The sequence below is a fragment of the Microchirus variegatus genome (assembly GCF_963457635.1).
Source record: "Microchirus variegatus genome assembly, chromosome: 1".
NCBI classification, from domain to species: domain Eukaryota; kingdom Metazoa; phylum Chordata; class Actinopteri; order Pleuronectiformes; family Soleidae; genus Microchirus; species Microchirus variegatus.
This window is the reverse complement of record NC_139802.1, coordinates 44686622-44703726: the sequence shown is the minus strand read 5'-3', so window position 1 is coordinate 44703726 and position 17105 is coordinate 44686622. Positions and strand designations below refer to the sequence as shown.

Genomic DNA, 17105 nt, shown 5'->3' with positions numbered 1-17105 from the left:
AATTGGCTAACGCGCTCAGATGAGTTCGTTCATTTACGCAGGGTGCAAAATTCTAAATGGTCGACTTCCTGTCGAGTTGGCACCATGGTTACGATCGACTTTTTTGTTCGTTGCGGTCTATAACATCTTCTCACCAAGTTTCGGGAAAATCGGCGAAATTTTAAATTTGATTGATAGTTTGACCTGGCACAGATAAATATAACAGTGTGTGTGTGTGTGTGTGTGTGTAAGGTGAGAGCAGCAGGGTGGAGACCAGGACACACACACACACACAAAGAGTTTAGGGCGAGTGAGAGTCGGGCGTGTCCGAAACACAAACAGGAAGATCAAACATGAATCATGGCTGATCCGTATCAGACCGCCACACACCATCATACCATCCAGACCTGGACCTGGACCTGGATTTAGGATTCTTTTCTTGATTAATCTAGTACTCGTTAAGTCATAAAATGTCTTAATTTGTCCCCGAACCAAAATATTATTCTGTTTTAATGCGTTGTTTGTTCGTTTTCTGACATTTTACGACTCTGTTAATCAAGAAAATATTGATATTGAACAGAATTGTGAATTTTATACGAGCAGAATCGGCGTCGTCGTCTCTTATCAATCACACAACACACACACACACACACACACGTGTCTACAAATAGCTCACTATTACAGCAGTGACTCACACACTCATCATCACACACACACGCACTCTCGGCATCGTAAACACACATTTTCACATTTGGCACCATCATCATCATCATCATCATGTAGTAACAGTCACCGCCTCCACGTCTGTGCTGTGACTCTCAGCTCGTTAACACTCGACTTTCCCATTCTGTCTCACAGTCAGGGGTGTTACGAGGAAATCTGGGGACCCGAGTGGGGGTGGGTATACATGAAACCAAAAGGAGCCCAAAATTAACAATCTATAACTCAGTGCGTTCCATTTGTAGTCGGAACTCGGACTTTCCGAGGTCATGAACTCCCGATTTCTGCTGCCACCTCCGTACAAACGCCCGCTACTGTTAGCGTCAATGTTTACTTCTGTCATATTTGTATCGCAGTATAAATCTGTCGCACTGTGTAAGTTTTAATCGTAGACGTGTCGCTAACACTGTTTGCGCGCGCAAAAAAAATATACGTAGAGAGTTGTTATCGACTGGTATCGCTATCAACGGCTAGCCTAGCCAGAGTTTCCCACGACTTCTCGACTGGAACGTGGTGAACTCGGAGGGGTGACGTCATTCCCATTACCGAAATCAAAAATTTGTCGGGATTTAAACAAGATTTTGCTGGAAATTAGCATTAGCATCGTTTGCATTTGGTGCATTCCATTTCCGTAAGAATTGCGACTTTTTTTTATCTGTAAAAGTGTTTTCACGTGAAATTTACCGGGGTCTTTGAATGCATCTCGTGAGCATCGACGTGCCGTGAACCCTGGTTTAGTTTCACTAACTTTAAGATAATGTAATATAATGTACTTTATGTACTTTATATTTACGTAACTAATATTTTTATGTTTCCCTTTTATCTTAATGAGGCGGAAAGTCGCATATTGGACCTTAAACATATAGGTTTATCTATGCAGCGCAGATATCAGATCCTTTTGAGAACACCTACACACACACACACAACCACACCCAGAAACACACGATCAAAGGACACACACCCTGAATCCACTGATGTAGCTTCATTATTGTACCAGTATTTGTTGCCTCTTTGGGACGTTTTTGTCAGGACCAGTACGTCGTCATGGAGACCAAGACCTGGTCCTGATGAGGCAGAAGCTCATTTGAAAAAGGTTAACCGGTTAAGTTCAGGATTAAGATCTGAATCGTGGTTTAAGTTACGCTCTGTTTCAATGAATGGAAGTCAATGGTAGAGGCCAAGTGTGTGTGTGTGTGTGTGTGTGTGTGTGTGTGTGTGTGTGTGTGTCCCTATTCATTTGTCACTAAATGAGGACACTCCATGCCCGGTGGCCTGGGAAGAATTCCCCGTCTGTGCGTCCGTCTTGCCAAGTGTCAGAAGCAGATTCATGAAGACTTTTTGCTGAGTCATTATTTCCTCTCTCTCTCTCTCACTTCCTTTGTTTGTCGATGTCACGCAAAAAAAAAAAAAAAAAAAAAACATGGCTGATGAAAACAAAAACTGAATTGTGCCACTACTACCACCACACCAAAGTCCATAGAGAAAATCAGTGATTTTTAGCTCATGGTGACACAGGAGCTGCTGGTCCACCGCTGCCTCGTGTGGTCACTTTGTGTCACTGAATTATGTTTCGAAATGAAATATTTTTAATGCCGAATTCACAAGATAACGCTTTAGAACGTTCTGATGGAGGCAGCAGTGGATCAACAGCTCCTGTGAACTCCTGTGTCGCAGTGACGTTAAAATCGCTGATTTTCTCTATGGGGTTTGGTGCAGGAGAGTGAGCGGTTTACAAACTTCAGTTTCCTGTTATAAAAGTCTGTCTAACAGTGAAATAAAGTTCTTAAGACGTCGTAGACTTAAACTGCCGTAGATTTTTATTAGTTTGTAAACTCCTAACTCTCCCGCAACAAAGTGATTTTTAGCTAGCTTTAGCTCAGTGATTTTAGCTCCTGCTGCTGCCTCGTGTGGTCACTTTGTGTCAGAACAAAAGATTTCAAAAGCCGATTTCACAAAATAAGTCATTTGAACATAGTGACGGAGGCAGCAGTGGATCGACAACTCCTGTGAACTCCTGTGTCGCTGTCGTTAAAATCACTGATTTTCTCTATGGGGTTTGGTGCAGGAGAGTGAGCGGTTTACAAACAGCAGTTTCCTGTTGTAAAAGTCTGTCTAACAAACATGAACGTGTTCTTAAGATGTCGTAGACTTAAACTGACGTAGATTTTTATTCGTTTGTAAACTCTTAACTCTCCTGCAACAAAGTGATTTTTAGCTAGCTTTAGCTCAGCCATTTTAGCTCTACGGCTGCCTCGTGTGGTCACTTTGTGTCAGAACAAAAGATTTCAAAAGCCGAATTCACAAAAATAAGTCATTTGAACTTAGTGATGGAGGCAGCAGTGGATCAACAACTCCTGTGAACTCCTGTGTCTCTGTGACGTTAAAATCGCTGATTTTCTCTATGGGGTTTGGTGCAGGAGAGTGAGCGGTTTACAAACAGCAGTTTCCTGTTGTAAAAGTCTGTCTAACAAACATGAACGTGTTCTTAAGATGTCGTAGACTTAAACTGACGTAGATTTTTATTAGTTTGTAAACTCCTAACTCTCCCGCAACAAATTGATTTTTAGCTAGCTTTAGCTCAGCGATTTTAGCTCCTGCTGCTGCCTCGTGTGGTCACTTTGTGTCAGAACAAAAGATTTCAAAAGCCGAATTCACAAAATAAGTAATTTGAACATATTGATCGACAACTCCTGTGAACTCCTGTGTCGCAGTGACGTTAAAATCACTGATTTTCTCTATGGCGTTTGGTGCAGAGGAGAATACGCAACTCTAAGAAAGTGACTCAAAGCTCAGTTTTCTGAATTGCGACGGTCGTAAAAGTCTTGCCCTAAGTTCACACGCTGACCTCTGAACCCTCTGAACTGTCATTGTCTCGACAAAACGCGATCGTTATTTCCGTGCGTCTTTTACGAGCGTTTATCGGATATTATTGCGCTAACGCTTAAATCATCGAGACGCAATTGGGAACCGTCCAAGTGGAGATAAAATGATTACGATTATTTCCAGTAACTTAAAAACTTCCTCTTCCGTTTTTCAAATAAATAAACTGTACCTTTAGACCTAAAGACCTTTGTTTTAATGTATTTTCTGTAAAAAAACGACAACTTCAGATGCTCTAATGTGCTTCTAGGCTGTATATTTTGAGCTCAAACTGGGGTTTTAAATACATATTTGAACCTCGTTTATTCACAAATTCAAGTGTCCTTGTTCTGTTCCAGCTCTACTTTATGGTCCTTGACATATTTTCTTTTATGAAATAAGCTGTGTGTGCGTGTGCGTGTGTGCGTGTGTGTGTGTGTGTGTGTGTGTGTGTGTGTGTGTGTGTGTGTGTGTGTGTCGCTGGCTCGTCGCCTTGTGACGGTGATTAGAGCAGATTTAGTTCACAGTCTGCAGAGTGGATGGAGCCAGGTACAGTTTGTTAAGAGCAGTCAGCTGACCACACTGTGTGTGTGTGTGTGTGTGTGTGTGTGTGTGTGTGTGTGTGTGTGTGTGTGTGTGTGTGTGTGTGTGTGTGTGTGTGTGTGAGAAAGAACTGTATGACCCAAGACGCATGCATATTAAAGCTGCAGTAGGCGACACTGATAGAAAAGGCGTAAACGTTTATACCGTCTGCAGACGAGCGCGTTTGTTTGTTTGTGACACGGTAAACAAAAGCGCCCGCTGTTTCCTGTTTACTCGTGTAAGTGATTCGTTCAGAGGCCAAAACTTTGTGTCAACAAAGACACAGATTTTTCTTTTGTCTGGTTTGTGGTGAAGCAGATTTGAGCCGAACTCTTCGCGTCTCTTCTTGAAGTCGACTGCTGCTGTTTTTACGACGACGACGACGACGACGGTCAAACATTTACAGGTTATAACTTCAACTGATTGTGGAACAATGACCTCGTGACTTATTCAACACAGAGCTTTAATGGGAGATTCCAGCTGCAGTTTCCTGTGACGTAAGACAGGGGGCAACGTCTCGCAGGAGCTAGCCGGCTTGTGATTGAATTGTATGGAATTAGATTTGTGTCAATTTATGAATCGAGCAAAACAAAAATGGATGTACAACATGATGGGAAAAAACAGACCCTGAATTTTTTTCATAAAATCGGACCTAAATTGTTTTTCCGTAAAAACAGACCCGAAAAAACAATCTCGTAAAAACAGACCCAAAAAAATCTCGTAAAAAACAGACCCGGAAAAAAAATCTCGTAAAAAAGGACCCCGAAAAAAAAATCTCTTAAAAACAGACCCTGAAGAAAAATGACGTAAAAAACAGACCCGGAAAAAAATCTCATAAAAAACACATCCTGAAAAAAGACTCGTAAAACAGACCCCGAAAAAAATCTGGTAAAAACAGACCCCGAAGAAAAATTACGTAAAAAACAGACCCGAAAAAAAATCTCATAAAAACAGACCCCGTAAAAAATCACGTATAAAACAGACCCCGGAAAAAAATCTCGTAAAAACAGACCCCGAAGAAAAATTACGTAAAAAACAGACCCCGAAGAAAAATTACATAAAAAACAGACCCCGAAGAAAAATTACGTAAAAGAACAGACCCCGGTAAAAAATCACATAAAAAACAGACCCCGTAAAAAATCACGTAAAAAACAGACCCTGAAAAAATATCCCGTAAAAACACAACCTGAAAAAAAGATCTAGAAAAACAGACCCAAAAAAAATTCTGTAAAAACAGACCATGAATAAAAATCTTGTAAAACCGGAGACAGAATAAAAATCTTGTAAGAACTGACCCGAAAAAAATCTTGAAAAAAAAAAAAATCTCGTAAAAACAGGTTAGTCAATTCTTAAGGTGAGTCCAATGAAAAAGTTCCTTTTTTGGAAAAGATTCCAACAAACAAACTATTATCATTTTATCACCTATAGTAAAAAACATAATCCACAGGATTCTAATTCACACATTTCTTCCTCTTTCAGCTGCAAATCTCCTTCAACGAGTCCAGTCTCCAGAGCACGTACGAGTATCCGTCAGAAAGCAGCGCCTGGGACAGCGGCGACGACGACGATGACGACGACGACGACGACGGGAAGTTGTCGGACGAGCAGCCGAGCATGGTGGGACGCATCCACATCCCTCGACCCGGGTTCAGCACCTCGCCCACGCACACGGGAAACAGCAACGGTGAGACCACGACGTCAACCTCTACGCAGATGATAACGTCCTATTAGCTATAAACCACCTGACATTTAAACTGCATATTTATGCTCCCAATGTCATTCTTTTGGATTTTATCTGGACACTTTCAGATCAAAATCAGTGTCACTTTAAGTCGACTGCATTATAAGTATATGTTCATGGCTTTATATCACCACTAGAGGGCCGTTTTCCCTCGTGGAATCGGAATTCTCACTCCCCCCTGCACCAAACCCCAAAGAGAAAACCAGTGATTTTAACATCACAGAGACACAGGAGTTCACAGGAGTTGTTGATCCACTGCTGCCTCCATCGCTAAGCTCAAATGTCTTTTTTTTGTCAATTCGGCTTTTAAAATGCTTCGTTCAGATTGACCTCAGTGACACAAAGTGACCACACGAGGCAGCGGTGGACCAGCAAACGATGATTTTCTCTATGGGGTTTGGTGTGGGAGAGAGCGCGGTTAACAAACAAGAAATAAAAGCAGCAAATCTGTCCTATAATTAAATATATTTAATTTGGTGGACATTTTTTTAAGATGTGCTTTTTATTATGTGGCTAATGAATAACATATTTAAAATAAAATACATTTTTACTAATTTTTAGCTCATAATAAGGATCATTGATTCTTGTATCATTATCTATCGATGGTGTGTTGCACAATAGATGTGTGTGGCGATGGTGACCTCTACTGGACAAACTCTGAACTACATTTGAGATTTTTTTTTAAATAATCACAATTATTCATAATTATACATTCAATAAAAACAATATCTGTGAATGTTTTCATAAAAAAAGTACTTGTTTGAATGATTTCCACATGTGCATGTGTTTTAAATGATATTTTGTTCTTTTTTGTTACATTTCAAAGCCTGAACGTTACGATAAATGTTGAATAAATGAAACTCACGGATGCTCTGGTGTTCCAGATCTGTCCAGCTACATTCCCAAGCACTCGGTGGACTTCAGCGCCTGGCAGGAGCACAAACACGAGGCGGCGGGCGTCCACCAGGAGGACGCCGCGTCCCAACGCGCGCAGATGACGGAGGAAGTTATGGTGAAAAACGTGTTTTCAATTAATCCAGACTTTATTTTGCCCTCAAAATGTAAGGAAATGTCCATTTAGCCCATAAGGTCAGAGATTTATGTCTCTTTTAAAAAACGCTTATTTACCCCCACACCAAACCCCATTGAGAAAATCAACGATTTTAACCTCACAGCTCACAGGAGTTCACGGGAGTTGTTGATCCACTTCTGCCTCCGTCACTAAGTTCAAACGTCTTATTTTGTCAATTCGGCTTTTGAAATTCTTCGTTCAGATTGACCGCAGTGACACAAAGTGACCACACGAGGCATAGGCGGACGAGCAGCTCCCGTGTCCCCAGTGAGCTTAAATCGCTGATTTTCTCTATGGGGTTTGGTGCAGGGAGAGTCGAGACGATTTTTGGAGAACATACGTACATTTTAACGTTAAAATCTTTTCTCTTTTTTTCTTCCTGCTCAGCTCACGCCGGCAGAAAATAGACCTTGAATAAAAATCTCGTAAAAACAGACCCGAAAAAAAAATCTCGTAAAAACAGACCCCGTAAAAAATCACGTAAAAACAGACCCCGTAAAAAATCACGTATAAAACAGACCCTGGAAAAAAATCTCATAAAAAACAGACCTCGGAGAAAAATTACGTAAAAAACAGACCCCGGAAAAAAATCACATCAAAATCTCATAAAAAACACAACAAAAATCTAGTAAAACAGACCCCGAAAGAAAATCTCGTAAAAACAGACCCCGAAGAAAAATCTCGAAAAACAGACCTCGAAAAAATCTTGTAAAAAAAACAGACCCCGAAAAATAAAATTGTGTAAAAAAAAAAAACAGACGTAAAACCACGTAAAAACACAACCTGGGGAAAAAATCTAGAAAAACAGACCCAAAAAAATCACGTAAAAAACAGACCCCGAAGAAAAATCTCGTAAAAACAGACCTGGAAAAAATCTTGTAAAAAAAGACAGACCCCGAAAAATAAAATTGTGTAAAAAAAAAAAAAACAGACCCCGGAAAAAAAACCACGTAAAAACACAACCTGGGAAAAAAAACTAGAAAAACAGACCCAAAAAAAATCACGTAAAAAACAGACCCCGAAAAATAAAATTGTGTAAAAAAAAAAAAAAAAACAGACCCCGAAAAAAAAATCACGTAAAAACACAACCTTTAAAGAAAATCTAGAAAAACAGACCCAAAAATGTTTTCCCGTAAAAACAGACCCTGAATAAAAATCTCGTAAAACCGGAGACAGAATAAAAATCTCGTAAGAACTGACCCGAAAAAAATCTCGTAAAAACAATAGGTGAGTCCAATGAAGTTCCTTTTTTGGAAAAGATCACAACAAACAAACTAATCATTTTATCACCTATAGTAAAAAAAATAATCCACAGGATTCTAATTCACACAAGACGATTTTTGGAGAACTTACGTACATTTTAACGTTAAAATCTTTTCTCTTTTTTTCTTCCTGTTCAGCTCACGCCGGCAGACAGTTCCTCGCTGTCCGACTACAGCAGCGAACCCGCCCTTTACTTCTGACCCGCCTCCACCTCCATGCTCCGCCTCTAAGCACAGCCATTTCCTGTTGGGAAAGGAAAAATGTATTGTTATTATGATTGTTGTTGTTATTCTTATTATTATACTTTTTTTTGGGAGGGGAGGGGGGAGGGGCTAATTTCCTGCCACGACACACACACACACACACACAGACAGACGCCACATGATCATCTGCATAGAAACGTGTTTTTGTTGTTTCCAGGTGGCTGGTGTTTGATTTCCACCTTTTTTTCCGTCGATACAAGAAGAAATCGCAGCTGGTCTGCGTTTCCCGCTCTGATCGTAGACAGTCGATCTGTCTTCTTCTTCTTCTTCCCCCGATAAAAAACGCGATAAAACCCACGGAATTGCGTCAAACGTGTAACAAATAAAATAGAAAAAAAAAAAACCCGGAGAGACGTCCGATCCGTCTTCCCTCTGCTGGTTTTCCGCGAGAACAGTTAGCGTTGTCACGGCGACGGTTATTTCAGTGTTAGTACGAAGATTTTTAGCGGGGGTTAGCGGTAAAAAAAAAAAAACTTCGTAAAAGAACAAAATGAAACAAAGAAAAAAAAAAGAGGGTGAACGGTGCCACACGTTTTTTTTTATTTCAACAAACATCTCCATTCTTCTACTGTAAATCTTCGTTAGCGTTCGTTATCGTACGTTATTCTTCTTCGCGAAGCTGCTGGTACGAACGTTCGGGAGGAAACGACTTTTTGACAGCAAACGTTTTCTGTCGAACGGTAGCAAAAAAATAAAAAATACAAATAGAAAAAAAAGCTTGAAAAGTGACCTTGGCCAATAACGTTCGTCTGTTTGTATCGTACGTTTCTTCGTACGTTTGTTCTCACAAAACATCGTCCCGTAGAACGTTTCCCCCGTATTTCCCCCGAGCTTTTTCCCCGTGTATTTATTCCCGCTTCGGTTTTGAAGTTTGCATGTCTGCGACATCTTCACGTACGAAAAAAACACACACAAAAAAAAAACAACGCAATTTTTTTTTCTTCTTCTTCTTTGTTTTTTTTTTTTTGGTTGTTTTCAGTCGGACCTCACGTACTTTAACATTCCACGAAGGAGAAGCAGCGACGCCGATTGCGATCGTTCATGACGCAGCATGTTTTTGCGACAGCGAATGTAAAGATTGTGTACTTCTCTTTTTTTTATTATTATTGTTTTTTTTAATATATATATACATACATATATATATATATACATAATATATATGTTCAGTACAAGAAGTTTCCACGCCAACTGATCCCAGTGTTGCTACGACGGCGTCGCTTTATTTCCTCCCAGAATCAAACCCACAGTCAGTATTGTTGTCGTTGTCGTACACTTTATTTTCCATAGTTTTAAAATCATCCTGTTATTTTGTTTTCATGAAAATCGCGAAATCCAGACGTCGCCGGGCTCGTATTGGACGACACCGGCTGTCTTTAACTCGCTAGAGTCGCCCCCCGGTGGCTATGACCGAGTACGTTTTTTTTATACACGGTCTGCGTTTGTCTTTGTCCGTTTAATCTTTGGATGTTTTTATGACTTTGGTATTTTAACGTCCGTCCTGCGTAATCCGATCGCGCTAAAGTCGGTAGCTCCGTGCCACTTTTTTTTCCCCCCCGTGTCCGAAACCGATTCCGATATCGGTCCGAAAAAGTCGTTTTTACGTCGACTGAGCTGTAAACGACAAATGTGTGCATTTACGACCTAGCCTTAACTCTATCGGAAACGATATCTGCTCGTCTCTAAATGTTGCCGTGTTTAGAGTAAACTGCGATCTGCGGCAGAAATCAATTGACGCGCTCGTTTTTTTCGGGAACTTTTTCGGTAACAACGCAACATCTGTTCACCGGCTTTTGTGCTAACAAATTATGCGACAATATTTCTCCAGAGTTCGGAAACGGGAATTTTAACGTACGAAATCAAATCGTAGGACGTGAATTTCACTTGCGTGACACTATCTCGTTGCGTGAAATATATGCGATTTAACGCAGACTTTTTTTTAAGCTAAAGTCGTTTCACTTAACCACGATTTTAAAGTAAACAGCGATCAACAGCCTGAATCAATCAATCAATCAATCAATCCATCAATCATGTTTTTCGGAACTTACTCGCTAGCAACACAGTGTCTGTTTACTGGCTTTCATGGTATCAAATTAAGCTAATATTTCTCCAGAGTTCGGCTACATTTCAACTTTCAACTAACACTTGCGTGATACAAAATTTGCAGGTTACCTTTGACGCAGAAAATTCTTGATTTAACACTGATTGTTTTGTTTTTTTTAGCTAAAGTGTTTCACTTTTGTCATTTTTGCGTAACAGCTACGTTAAAGGAGCCATTCTGAGTTTTTGCTCTCTCTCTCTTGCAGACGTTTGTACAGTCGGATTCGTTAAAAACATCGTTAAGTCTGCAAAAAAACAAAATCCCGCGTGGTTTGTGGATGCCGTTTTTTACGTAAAGTCGTACTTATTAGCGCCGGCTCCAGGACGGATGCTAACTCACACCAGTCCTAAATGTCGCGTCCGTGTCTCCGTAGCTTCGACTTTTGAAGGATCGTAAACTTAAAGAACAAGGAAAAAAAAACGTGTTTACGCCTGTTCACGATCTCCGACTGTGTTTGTTTGTTTCTTAAAAACCAGATGAACGAATTGATCACATCTTCGTACTCTTCTTCGATTGTTCGCGATGAATGCACTGCCGATAAATGCCATGACCGTTGTTTTTGTTTTTGTTTTTAAACCTTATTTTGACGTTAACGCCACAGCCTTGCATCAAAAACTTCTCACGAATGTCGCGACGGCCTCGTCACTGTGAACGCCAACGTTCGTCGTCCGCGTTGTTGACGGAAATAAATGCATGGGTGTTTTTTTTTGTTTGTTTGTTTGTTTGTTTTTGTTGTTTTCTGCGAAACTATTTGTTAACGGTGCTGCTGTGTTTTAGAAGAACGAATGAATGTGTTTTTAACTCGACGTGATTCGTCGTCGTTGGTGGTGGAAGAAAAAAAAAAAACAATCGCAATCATTTATATATCAGTTACGAAAAAAAAAAACGTTAGCCACTTATTTTTTTCGGATTCAAAGCTGCAGTCGCCAAGATTTCTCGTAAATTAAAAAAAAAAAAAAAACAGTCGACAGTCGTGTCTGGGGAGACATTTGTGTTTAAGTGGCTGGAAACGGATTTAACGAAAGAATGACATAATTTTCTCTTTGCATTGTGGGTAAATTCACACACACACACACACACTGCAGTGTTATCCATGGTCAGTAGCAGCTCCGTCACATTTATGTTGTCTTTGTTTTTTAAATGTAAATCTTCTTCTTCACAGCAGCAGCAACAGCAGCAGCCGATGTGTTTACTGTAAAGTTACTGTCGATGATTCAGAGAAAATTAAAAAGACAAAAGTGATGTCATGACTTGTACAAATGAAAGCTCTCAATAAAATAGATGACTTGAAAAAAAACGCTGTCTTTTTCTGCCCACTTTCATCCCCCAAGAACACGGCAAAATCAAAATAACGTCAACAGAAGGAAAATCTGCCTCGAAAACACACTTAAAAAACTTATTTCTTCACATTTCAACACTTTAAAGGCACAGTTTGAGTTATTTAAAGTGTGTTTGTAACGCGCAGAACCGTTCACTCCTGCTGGAAAGTGTGTTTTTTACGTCTGTATCTCGCCGTTTGACAGCCACTCATTCTCCCCGCACCAAACCCCATAGAGAAAATCAGCGATTTTAACGTCACGGCACACAGGAGTTCACAGGAGTTGTCGATCCACTGCTGCCTCCATCACTAAGTTATAATGTCTTATTTTGTAAAATTCGGCTTTAAAAATATTTCGCTCAGATCGACCTCAGTGACACAAAGTGGCCACACGAGGCAGCAGTTAGACCAGCAGCCCCTGTGTCACTGTGAGCTAAAAACGCTGGTTTTCTCTATGGAGTTTGGTGTGGTGCTTTACAAATACAACTTTTCTGTTGTTTAACAGCAGAATAACGTGACAAACGTGTGAAAAATGGACTGCGGGGCTGCAGCGCCCCCTTGTGGCACTTCAAAGTAAGTCACAGCATTTTCGTCACACATGAAAAAGTCAAAGTTTGAAGGAGAAGAAAGACATTTATTGAAGTTAAGAATTCACAACAGACGCATATCAAATATAAATAACTAAGAGAATAAACTGTGTTTTAAAAAAAAAAAGTGCCGAGGTCAAAGGTCGAGTGACCCCCTTATTTTAATGCTCCTTCCTGCGAGGCTGCGTGGCTTTGCTCAGGGTTCCCGCCTGCTGCTTCAGGACGCTGAGAAGAGACTGGGAACTCTCCAGGATCTGCACAAAAACAACACAAACACACAAAGAAGAAATTAAAAAACTGTTTTCTTTAGACTCTGCTGACGGCCGTGTTGTTCTTTAATAAGAGCAAGCGGCTAAGGAGTGTGTTTTTCTTTTCGCACACACACACACACACACACACACCTTGGCGTACGCAGCCTCGGTCTCGGCCAGCGTCTGGTCAAACGTGGCCCGGGCGGCGAGCCTCTGCGTCAGACTCTCGTTGACGCGGCTCAGTTTGTCGGTGAGCAGACGGATGTCGTGCTGCAGTCGCTCCTTCTCCTCCTCCTCCTGCCGGATCTGACCGTTTAGCTCCTCCCTCTTTTCCCGCAGGTCCTCGATACCTGAGAGAGATTAAAAAAAAAAAAAACATATAAAGATCACGTTTAAACATTATATCAAAACATAAAATATTATATAAATGAGTCTAATACAGGGGTGTCGTCAAACTCATTTTCACTGAGGGCCACATCAGCATAACGGTTACCCTCAAAGATCCAGATGTAACTGTCATACAGAATAAATATAACCATATATATATATATATATATATATATATATATATATATATATATATATATATATATATATAAAAAATGTAAAATAAAGGTAACATATTACTACATAACTTTTTGTATTTATTATTCAATTTCACTCGCCTACAATGATACACTCGGATATCTAGTGGCGGTGCCGTCAGTTTGCGGGTAACGCAATCGCCATGCATTGTGGGAAATTTTAGTAGTTTATGGTCAACACACGCCTTAAAGCAGCATAGACGTATTTTAACACAGATGTTTAAGACCATTTAATCCCTCGCGGGCCACATAAAATGTTGTGGCGGGCCACATCTGGCCCCCGCGCCTTGAGTTGGACACATATGTTCTAATACAATAACAACATAAACTTAGTAACGTGTTTTTGTAACGTTACATTATGTAACGTCTCTTGGAAACAAGTCATTTTTTTGGTAAGTATTTTTTTTTATTGCCCGTAACAAATTTTGTATAAAATATTTTTGCTATGATTTTTTGATACAATATTTTAAAATAATGTTGTTTTTATAGCATTATTACAACATTGTGTGACATGATTTAGTGATAATTGTAATTTTTTTTTACAACATCAGTTACCTGTTTTTGAAATATTATTAAAAATATTTAGGTTTTTTTTAAATGTGGTCATGGAAGAATTTTTATACATGTTACACATGTTTTTTTGTTCCTATACAACATTTTTTATTGTAACACAATTTTGTAAAACTGCAATATTTGTGTTATTTTCTGTAGCATTTGTATTTATATTTTTCCAATAAATATTACTTTGTGTCACCTGTTTTTCTAACATTATAACATATAAACCTTTGTTCCAACATATGTTATTTAGCATTAGAACATGTTTTGGTCACAAATACACAGTTAGTACCATCTCTTACTAGCGTTACAACTTCTCGTCACAGTTTTTTAACAATTATCGCGATACTTGCAATATTTACCCGCACAGATTAATCCTCCACAGTTCAGTTTTCCTATAATCCCCGTGATATAAAAGTGAATAACCTGTGGTGTTCTGTTAGCATGAGCCTAAAGTTAGCTTCACATGACATAAACACATTAAGTGTGTGAGTGTGTGTGTCTTACATTTAGCTAGCTCGTTGTTGTAGGTTTGCATCGCGGCAGCTTGTTGAGTCATGTCGGATCGATCGCGGTTCCTCTGACGGTTGATTCACCGGTGACTCACTGACGTAACGAGCGCCGTATTTTCCGAAACTCCCGGCGAGTTTGTCATGTGGGAGTGGGTGACGCTGTGCTAGGCTAGGCTAGGCTAGGCTAAGCTAAGCTAAGCTAAGCTACAGAAGCCCGGACGCGTACGTATCTCTTTCTCTCTCTGTGAGTGAGTTTCTGTCGTAAACTGTTTTAAATAAAGCGCTCGAACTGCGTTCGTTTCCTCGCGAAAGACAACCGGATATACCGCAAACACCCAGGCCCCGCCTCCAGGCTGCCTCTGTTTAGCTAACCCATTCAACCATGGTCCCAACCATACGTCAACATCGCCGCCATCTTGGTCCGGGCAAGGAATCAGAGTTGTCCGTGAGTTGCTCTTTATTTTCCTGTATAAAAGCACAATATCGTTATAATTTCTCGAAATATTCGTAGAAGTCGTTTATATATTTAAATTGTCGTGATGTAAGAAGAGTTAAGTTACATGTATAACAACAATTACTGCTCATGTTTCAACATTAACTAACTCTTCACTAATAATGCAGTGTCATCACTGACACATCCAACAGTTTTCAAATGTTATATTACAGTATAAATTATCATTATTGTACATATAAAATATCAGATCAATCTGATACTGGACGAAGTCACTCAAGTCAGATGTTGGGGGGGAAAAAGTCAACTTTAAAATTTGATGTAATGTAAAAACCCTAAATATTATATTAATATTTTAGCTTAGCGCAATCTGTAAACATGTAAATAAAAAGCAGCAGAATCATTCTAACAGGTCGTTGGGTGTTCATTTCCTCTTTATTAAAGCTGCACGTCGTCGAGTGTCACGTTTTTGAAATTAGCTAGTTTTTGGCTAGGTGGTGAATGCATCAAAACAAATGTGTTGTCAACAGGTTGGTAAGTGTAAAATAACTGTATTGGAAAGGTTGGTCGGACTTAGAATGGCCCTCAACATGCTTACAACTAGCCACATGCTAGTCCGGAAACTGCCTAATACTAACAAGCTAAAACGTCACCCCCTAGTGGAGTGGAGGTGGACATATATATATAAAAAAAATTCCTCACTATTGCTTGTATACATGGATAGTAGAACAACTGTACGGTGTAGTAGAGCTACAACCGTTGCTCACAAATGGCGTGTTCCAGTTGTAGTGGGAAGTCGGAATTTCCAACTTGCGAACCCCATCATAGGATTCCAAGATGGCTGCCACTTGCGTCAATAGTAAAAAAAAAACCATTCTATTCACCTTGCAGTTTCAATGGGACGTTTTTTGCGCTTAACGGTATTAGTGTAACATCTGTTTGTACACAGTGTATTTCGGCCTTACTGTAGGAGCTGCGATGGATTTAACGAATAAAATTATCAGTCTTTTCATATAATAACTAATCACAGTAACTAACTATAATTTTAATGGATCATTTTTTTTTTTTATTATTATTTTTATTAATAAAAACATCAATATTTGGAGGTGACGTGACACCATTTGCAAATCAATAAATCTGACGTCATCAGTAGTGGGCGGGGTTTAGGTCCAGGCACCATGGCTTCGGTCGGGACCGAGGTGAGTGTGTGAGCCTTCTCTCTTCTTCTTCTTCTTCTCCTCCTCTGTGGATACTAGCGCCGCTTCTCTTCCACGCTGTGTCCACCGCGGAACCACGGATCGTGTTTCCCTCTCGCCGCCGGCCGCGGCTCTTGTGAGCGGGCGGATTGTCGGAGTCGCGGTGCCGGTAAGGTGGAGAATTTCCCGCGGCCGGAGCCGCAGCAGCAGCGGCGGCAGCAGCGTCCTGCTTTTGTGTCGGACCGGAGGTTTGCTAGCTGCGCCCCGGAACATGAATGATGCGTGCGGGCGCGCTGTGAGCTCCTTAGCGGGGTTTTCTCATCCATGTTCCCGGCTCATGTCAGTGTCCCCGCCGCTGTGCTGCTCCAGCGGGTCAAAATAAACCCCTCTGTTGTGTCCCCCTCTTTTTAGCCCGCTATTATCCCCTTTTGTCCCGGCTGTGTTTTGTTTGTCACCCGCTCACTCGTCGCTGATGTGTACACCGCTCTTTAGCTAGCAGCTAGCAGCCGTGCTAACTAGCAGGCTGTGCAGAAATCCGCACAAAAACCCAGGTTTCCTGGCGTTTCCGTTCGCTTTTGACGATGAAATGTGACCCGTGTGTGATGTGGAGGAACTCTGCTCGGTGTCTGACGCTGTTTGTCGCCGGTGTGATCGCTGTTCGCTGCTCGGTTAGCTCTTTAATCATAAATGATGCATTATCAGAGCTGCTCTCGTCGTGAAAACACAGAATAAACCCGGGTTTTTTAGACACGTTTGCATGGTTATTAATCACCTGCAAACACATGTGGATGCTAACATCCTCGGTGGAGGTTTGTGTTTGTGAGCTGTTTGCAGTTATTGTCATCACTCTGAGTCTCCGTAAATCTGTCCTCTGCTGGTTGTTACCACCATCCCAGAATTGCACCAGTAAATATTGACATATCTTACACATTAGACGACAGTAAATGACGTTGTTGTTGTGTTTTGCTGTAAATGTAGCACTGTTAAAGTCTCTTTCTTTTCGTCTTCATTTTTCCCCCTTTATTTTTCATACCTGCGATTCACTCATGCACCTGCAGAGGGCGCTCTGACAAC

At 40.6% G+C, this 17105-nt stretch overlaps 3 protein-coding genes across 3 annotated transcripts in view; 2 read left to right on the top strand and 1 right to left on the bottom strand.

Moving 5' to 3' along the window:
• tprn (taperin) overlaps positions 1 to 8416 on the top strand; it is a gene marked incomplete at both ends in the record, with an annotated part of 21607 nt that extends 13191 nt beyond the window's left edge. The window contains 3 exons of the mRNA XM_083898449.1: positions 5620 to 5824; positions 6766 to 6893; positions 8354 to 8416. Of these exons, the coding sequence (XP_083754575.1) occupies positions 5620 to 5824; positions 6766 to 6893; positions 8354 to 8416 (396 nt within the window). The remainder of the gene's footprint in view (positions 1 to 5619; positions 5825 to 6765; positions 6894 to 8353) is intronic.
• Positions 8417 to 12635: 4219 nt separating this feature from the next.
• On the bottom strand, positions 12636 to 14611 carry ssna1 (Sjogren syndrome nuclear autoantigen 1). The gene is made up of 3 exons (XM_083897689.1): positions 14380 to 14611; positions 12884 to 13083; positions 12636 to 12736 (listed from the first exon to the last, which is right to left on the bottom strand). The coding sequence occupies exons 1-3, from the start codon at positions 14429 to 14431 to the stop codon at positions 12644 to 12646; spliced, it is 345 nt and encodes a 114-aa protein (XP_083753815.1). The 5' UTR covers positions 14432 to 14611; the 3' UTR covers positions 12636 to 12643.
• Positions 14612 to 16013: 1402 nt separating this feature from the next.
• ehmt1b (euchromatic histone-lysine N-methyltransferase 1b) overlaps positions 16014 to 17105 on the top strand; it is a gene marked incomplete at its 5' end in the record, with an annotated part of 29012 nt that continues 27920 nt past the window's right edge. Inside the window, one exon of the mRNA XM_083910100.1 lies at positions 16014 to 16034. Coding sequence (XP_083766226.1) covers positions 16014 to 16034 — 21 coding nt within the window. The remainder of the gene's footprint in view (positions 16035 to 17105) is intronic.

Excerpts from the sequence above, each read along its gene's own strand:
- ssna1 (XM_083897689.1), bottom strand. The coding sequence starts at position 14,431 with ATGACTCAACAAGCTGCCGCGATGCAAACCTACAACAACGAGCTAGCT. Across the intron at positions 13,084-14,379 it reads CAACAACGAGCTAGCTAAAT|GTATCGAGGACCTGCGGGAA; the intron begins GTAAGACACACA and ends AATCTCTCTCAG. Across the intron at positions 12,737-12,883 it reads CCGAGGCTGCGTACGCCAAG|ATCCTGGAGAGTTCCCAGTC; the intron begins GTGTGTGTGTGT and ends GTTTTTGTGCAG.